The sequence below is a fragment of the Gallinula chloropus genome (genome assembly GCF_964237585.1).
Source record: "Gallinula chloropus genome assembly, chromosome: 10".
Classification (NCBI taxonomy): Eukaryota; Metazoa; Chordata; class Aves; order Gruiformes; family Rallidae; genus Gallinula; species Gallinula chloropus.
The window spans coordinates 21,884,186-21,890,967 of record NC_140095.1 but is presented as its reverse complement, the minus strand read 5'-3'; the positions used below and the strand labels follow the sequence as shown (position 1 = coordinate 21,890,967).

The 6,782-nt window shown below is 53.1% G+C and overlaps 1 protein-coding gene across 1 annotated transcript; it reads left to right on the top strand.

Annotated features, from left to right (window-relative positions):
- Window positions 1-3,891: 3,891 nt before the first annotated feature.
- On the top strand, window positions 3,892-4,791 carry SPRY4 (sprouty RTK signaling antagonist 4; the record flags this gene model as incomplete). Its single annotated transcript, XM_084268587.1, has 1 exon — window positions 3,892-4,791. One exon carries the CDS (start codon window positions 3,892-3,894, stop codon window positions 4,789-4,791), a length of 900 nt encoding a protein of 299 aa, XP_084124713.1.
- Window positions 4,792-6,782: the final 1,991 nt, after the last annotated feature.

The window sequence follows — 6,782 nt, the reverse complement described above, 5'->3', positions numbered from 1 at the left end:
CAGGGTCCATCCATGTACCCAGCCAGGCACACCCCAGCCTGGAAGACTTGCTGGGAGCAGTCTGGCTTCTTGACTTGCTCCTGATCCGGCAGCACCTGAGAACTTCCCTGGACTCTTCTTCTTTGCCATGGGAGATGGGGTGCTGTGTATGTACAGAGCTACCCAGGGCTTCTGGCTCAAGTCTTTCTCCTCATGGGATGCAGACGTAAAGCTTAAAGCAGAACCAGCACGAGGCGTGTGCCAGTGGAAGCAACAGACACCAAAACTGAAGCAACCAGACCATAAAATATTGTCATCACTGTCATCGGGGCAGATCCCAGAGCAGGAGAACCTCCTGGCAGAGCAAATGCCACGCAGCTCACGCTCTAGTTCAGTATTGGAGGTGTTTGACCTGAATCTGTCTCCAGCAATCTTATTTCACTGCTGAAACTTCAGCTGACAAGGCCATCAGCAGCAACACAGTCACGGTCCTTGGAAAAGTCCCTAAACACCAGAAATTTGTGTAGCTTAAGTGACAGCAGTTGGCTGTGGAAACCTTCTGCTCTGGAGTGAGAAGGCAGGGCAAAAGTCGAAGGAGCATGTGTAGCACTAGCACCAAAACCTGGTGTGGGGTGTATCTGTGGTGTGTTAAAGGTGGTCTGCAGCAAGAGCAATGTTCTGTCCAGAGCTGGGGTCTGGGAATCACCAGAGCTGGGTCTTGTCTGGGTCTTGTCTTGTCTGGGTGTCTTCATTCCAGAGATTTTATCCAGGTAGATCCTGTGCCCAAATACCTGCAGGGTCTCTGAGTTCACCACCTCAGGGCTTCCAGTCCCCTTTCTCTGCAGAACGAGGTGCCCTTAAGAAGGCAGTTTGGAACAGCGTTACAATGGGGAAGGCTGATGGATGATTTTCAGCAGGAACCATCCCAGAGCGTGGTGCTTAGCCCAGGGTTCATCTCCTTGCTGTGATAATTAACTCTGGTGTTGGTTAAAGCATCTTTAATGTCTGCCTGGCATGGCCATGCCCAAGTACCAGGGGTTGGGTGGTTTAAAGGTGCCTATAATCCTTCCCCACATCAGCCTGACCGCGTAGCTTCTGCCCGGTGCCATCGCTAGCTCTGGACCATTGCGGATGGTGCACACTGCCTACATGCCAACTCGGGGGTGCAGCTCCCATCTCTGGGGTGCTGCTCTCCATGCTGGGCTGAGGGCCTCCCCGTGTGGTGCTGTGAGGGTGCAGAACAACCTCAGGGTGCCCCACATGCCAGGGAAAATCAGCATCCGAGCAGCCTCGCTGCATTGACAGAGGCGGCGGATGCTGCCTAAGGGTGAACCTGCTCTCCTCACCACCTGTGCTGGTGTGCCCCAAAATAACCAGTGGCCCCCAGGTCCCGTCTAAGCCTGCTGTGGACAGTCCAGGCTCCAGGGCCTTGGTGACAAGCGGGACTGAGCTCAGGGCAGAACACAGAGCCCTGTGCTGGGGGGTCTTTAAAGACGAGGGAGAGGTGGTGACGGCAGCGCTGCGGGTGACATGAGGGACCAGGCTTGTAGCATCCTTCAGTGCCACCATTTCCTCCAGCTACCTTCCAGCGAGTATCAGCTCTGCTGCACTTAGTCCTGGCAGCCAAGGCAGCTGCATCTCTCTCCTTATAAAAACCACCCAACAGACAAACAGCGAGATCCGAGTGCTCCTGCACACGCCCAGCACCGAGCTGCTGCTCTGCCCAGCTCTGCCTCGCAGCAGTGACTCTGATGTCGTGACACTGGATGCTGATGGACAAAAGAAAATTGAATTCTTACCCCTCTGCATGCCTGAAATTGCCAGAATCACTGCTTTAAAAAAAACCAGAACCAAGAAAAAGGAATAGCTACTGTAAAACCTCCTTGTTTTTCAGTCAGGATGTCAACGAGCTATGAATAATGAGGGGGGGAAAGCATTTGCATGAGTGGCTGAGCCGCAGCAGATAATTTTAACTGGTGCTGAGGAGCAGCAGCAGGACTGCATGACAGTCAGCAGCATTGCTGCTGGGTAAAGCACCTCTTGCTGCGCGCCTCGCCCGCGGACAAGGGGAGCGGGGCGGGCAGGACGCGGTGCCCCGCGCCGAGGCGGCGTGTGCCGCGCTGGCCGCGCCTCGCTGCCCCGTCCCGCTGCCCCCGCCAGCCCCGGCTCCTGCCCACCTCAGGGCAACGGCCAGGTTCGGTTTCGGCCCCGCGGATGCAGAGTGCTCGATCAAAGCAACGACTTACAAACACTGTAGTGCACCCCAGTAGCATTTTCTTCGGTGGGTAATAAGCCACTTCCCTGTCTCCTTCCTGAAGTGCCTGGTTAATTAGTTCAGGGTCCAGCTTTTGTAGCGGTGTGTTCAGTTTGGAGGGGGGCTGTGCTTTTGCAGGGGGGCTGCATGCAGTCACTCAGTCACCAGGTTAGAAAAGCCCTTTAAACCCATCGAGTCCAATTGTCCCTGTCCTGTGCTGACCCAGCTCCCTGAGCACCTCATCTCCCCTCTGTTAAACACCCCCAGGGGTGGGGACTCAGCCCCCCCCGGGCAGCCTGTGCCACAGCCCCACAACTCTTCAGTAAAAAAATCGACTTGCACCCACACTTCTTGGTTCCAGTTCTTTTCTTGACTTGGCTGCAGTTTTTCCCCCTGACTTTCCTTCCCAGGCCGCTGTAACATTAAACTCTGTCATGCTGCTGGAAAAGGTTAATTTGTTTTCTGAACACAAACAACTGGCAGTGCCTTAAGCTGTTCACCATTTCCTTTTTCTTGATACCAGAAGCTTCCCCCCCCATCCCCAGCCTGGCCCACGACTGGCTCTGCAGCCTCTCTCACTGGTGCTTTAAACCCATCCCCGACATCATATTATTTATGAATAAAGGTCACCCAGTGAGGAAATGGCACATCTACTAGAAAACAATGTGCACTTTCTAAATTTGAACGGAGCCGTTTCCGTTCTTTGATTTAAGTTTAGTTACTTCCTGTGGTTTCTTGTCCTGCAGAATCTCTGGATGGCCTCCAGGAGAAATTGCACTCCTTCCATGAAATTAGAGACTGCGGCAAGAGGCGGCTTAGCCAGGACAGCCAGTAAACAGCACTTGGGCTGAATGTTGGTCTGCTTAAGTGTTTTGATGAAGAGTGCTTAATTACCTGCATGAGATGACAGAGCAGGTCTGGCCCACGTGCATCCCTGTGAGCTGCACCCATCTGCTCCCACCCCCCAGTTTGCAACCGGGCTGTGGAGCAAGAACCCCCACCTCCCATGGGAGGGTTGAAAGCAGCCTTTGAAACCAGCAGCAGCTCCCAATGGACACAGGACACTTCCTTGCTGATGCTGAGCCACTCTCCTGTAGGCAGAGTCTGGGTTAGCAAGGACAAGTGCCCAGCCCCGTGCTCCAGAGCATCTTTGTGCCAGCCCAACACTCCCTCGAGCCACAGTTTTGTGCCAGGGGTTTCTATAGGGATCAGGGTCAATTGGGAAAACCCCCACACCATAAATAAGTCATTTCAGGCAGTCTGCTGACAAACTCCCCTATGAATATACACTGGGAACACTAAGATGGGCTTTCCCTCAGTAAAAATCATGAGCAGGCAATTCAGAAGCCCACAGGAACCAGTGCCTGCCAGGGACTGGAGGAGCTGTACAGGGCCAAGGTTAGGGAGCAGAACACAGTAGCAAAGGAGGAGTGATGCACTTTACACCTGAGCAAGGGCTCTGACTCCCTTGGGCACAAGTTGACCTTATGAGACCTTCTGCATAATAACCACCTCAGCAAAGAGCCCTGTTCAGGCTGGGTTGCAGGGTAACTCAATAATGATGTGACCTTTCTGTTCCCCACCCCTTTTCTTTCTCCTTTCCTCCCCCCAGGATTCTTCAGGACAGGTTTTCCACCAGTAACCAGACTGCTTTATCAATGGAGCCCCGGGTTCCCCACAACATCACTGTTGTCCCCAACTCTGTGATGGTCCAGCCCTTGCTGGACAGTCGGATCCCCTATGGGCGGCTGCAGCACCCGCTCACCATCTTGCCCATCGACCAAATGAAGACCACCCACATAGAAAACGACTACACAGACAACCCCACTGCTTCCCAGCTGGCAGCCCAGAAGCGCCCCCGAGCCCCCCATGAACTGGTCTTGACCAACCAGCACCTGCAGCGCTGCGAGCAGGATGTCACCCACCCCTGGATTTCGTTCAGCGGGCGCCCCAGCTCCATCAGCAGCAGCAGCAGCACATCTTCAGACCAAAGGCTCTTGGACCACATGGCCCCGGCCCCCGTGGCCGAGCAGTCCTCCCCCAGAGCGGTTCGCATCCAGCCCAAGGTGATTAACTGCAAACCCCTGGACCTGAAGGGACCCGTGTCTCAGGAACTGGACAAGCACTTTCTGCTGTGCGAAGCCTGTGGGAAATGCAAGTGCAAGGAGTGTGCGCTGCCCCGGACTCTGCCCTCCTGCTGGGTGTGCAACCAAGAGTGCCTCTGCTCGGCACAGAACCTGGTCAACTACTCCACCTGCATGTGTCTCGTCAAGGGCGTCTTCTACCACTGCACCAACGAGGACGACGAGGGGACCTGTGCCGACCACCCCTGCTCCTGCTCCCACTCAAACTGCTGCGCCCGCTGGTCCTTCATGAGCGCCCTGTCCCTGGTGCTCCCGTGCTTGCTCTGCTACCTGCCAGCCACCGGCTGCGTCAAGCTGTCCCAGAGATGCTACGACCACGTGAGCCGGCCCGGATGCAGATGCAAAAACACAAACAGTGTCATCTGCAAGGCGCTGCCGGAGGGCAAAGGCAGCAGGGCAGAGAAGCCCTTTTGATGGTTGGGGTGGCCTGGGCTCTTTTTCACAACCTGTGTTCTGAGGATAACGTTAGCCTTTTGCCTTCGGAGAAAGCAGAAGCGACTGTTCCCACAAACTGAAGCACTTTGGGGTATTCAGGGTTTTGGATGGAACTGGTCAGAATTGAAACAGAAAGGGGCCAAAGGAAGAATCTTAATGACTCAGAGTGAAGGCTGAAAAACCTACGTAGATCATGAAGTACAGCTGCTTACAGACTCCTGGGGCTGCCAGATGGCTGCCCCCCACCCCATGCCTGCACACCACAGGACCCACTAACTGCTCGCTTGGCAGGCACGGCTGCACAAGCAATACCCACTCCCAGCTGCAGAAACCTGCCTTGGATTCGCACTCAGGGTGGGCTGCTTGGTTTCACCTTCCTGCCAAACTGCTTTGCTGCCATCAGCCTGTGGAAGGGGATGGGTCAGCTCCCTCCTTCCCCACCTGCACACCAGTAGAAGGGCCGGTCGCCTCCCGTGTCCCTCAGATTTTGAGCCAGGAAGAAAGATCCAGTTTGGTTGTTTAAGGGTCTCTCTAACATTAAGATTATTTCTTTCTTTGGGCCCAGCTGGCCATGTTGATTTGGACCCTGTTTTTAACAGCTAGGTGGTAGCAGGGATGCTCCCTGACGGGGAGGAGCAGTGGCAGGCTGTGTTCAGGCAGTAGCACACACACTGCCCTGCTCTGCCCTAAGCTGATCTGTAGGAATATTAGTTCTACACCGACAGTACGACCCTGCTCCATCCCAGAAGGATGTTGGCTGAGCCCCACTTCCCCGCTGCGTGCGCTCACCCCACCAGGGGGGAGCCAAGGGGGTCTTAACTCACCCCCCCAGTGAAGACACTCAGTGTTTGTTCCTCTAAACTTCTCACACTGTGTTCAGAAGCCACAGAAACTTAAGCATAAGGTACACACAGGTGCACAGGTGTATTTTTATAGGGATATCGATTCAGTACCTCCTCTCCTGGAACAAGCTCTTCTTTGCTCATCAAACATTAAGATTTTAATTATTTTTTTTGGTCTTGGGGAAGAATGGGGTTTGCTGAAGTACAGCCCATTCCCCCATCTCCATTGCTGCTGTACAAAAGTGTGTCCTTCTGAATGTCCAGAATGCTTTCAGTGTTAACAGATGCTAGGGGAAGCCAGGGGAGGGAAGAGAGCGTATTTAAGGAACATGCCCACAGCTTTCAGTAAGTGAGTACCATTGGCTTTGTCCACATGCTCATCTGAGGGCCAGCTCTGCACCCCCTGAAGATGCAGGAACCCCCTTTTGCTTGGCAACTACAAGGTGCTAAATAAGAAAAACCCTATTGTCCAAACATGCAACACCGTAATCAGGAGGTAGGTACTTGTTGCATGCAGAAAACTCATTAGTGTCTCTCTCTTTTTTCTCTTAATTGGAGGAAGTTTCCTCAGTCAGTGCACAGCAGTGACAGTGAAATGTCATCTCTCGTTAGAGAAGCAATAGGCAGAGCTCATGTAGCATTTCCAGGAACCCCACTGGCTTGGTTGCAGTACAGTTGCTGTGAGGGGTTGGCAGGAGCGCTGGAGTCTTTTTGTTTTCAGAATTCCTTAAACCTGGATGACTTGGAGCTTAGTTAAACTTAATTGTAGATATTTATTGAATGGGGAATTTAAAAAAAGTGAAAACCCACAACAAACTCTCTATATTTATAACATTTGCTAGCTTGTATTTGATAAACCCTGGGAAAAGGGATGCTACGTCTGTCACCAGACTCCTGTCATTTATCCTTGTGTTGGCTATATGGGGACACCAGAAAGAAGGAAGCAGGTGGGAATCCAGAGCTGTATATATTGTCTTGCACAAATGTGACAGGAAAGGGTAAAAGGAGAACCAACCCCAAGCTAGCTGAGCTGTTGGTTGAATGTATAAGGTGTTGTATTTAATAAGAGAAGTGATTTCCCTAAGATGCAAACAGGCTGGAAAGCACAGGAGGAGGGGTCTGTACCTG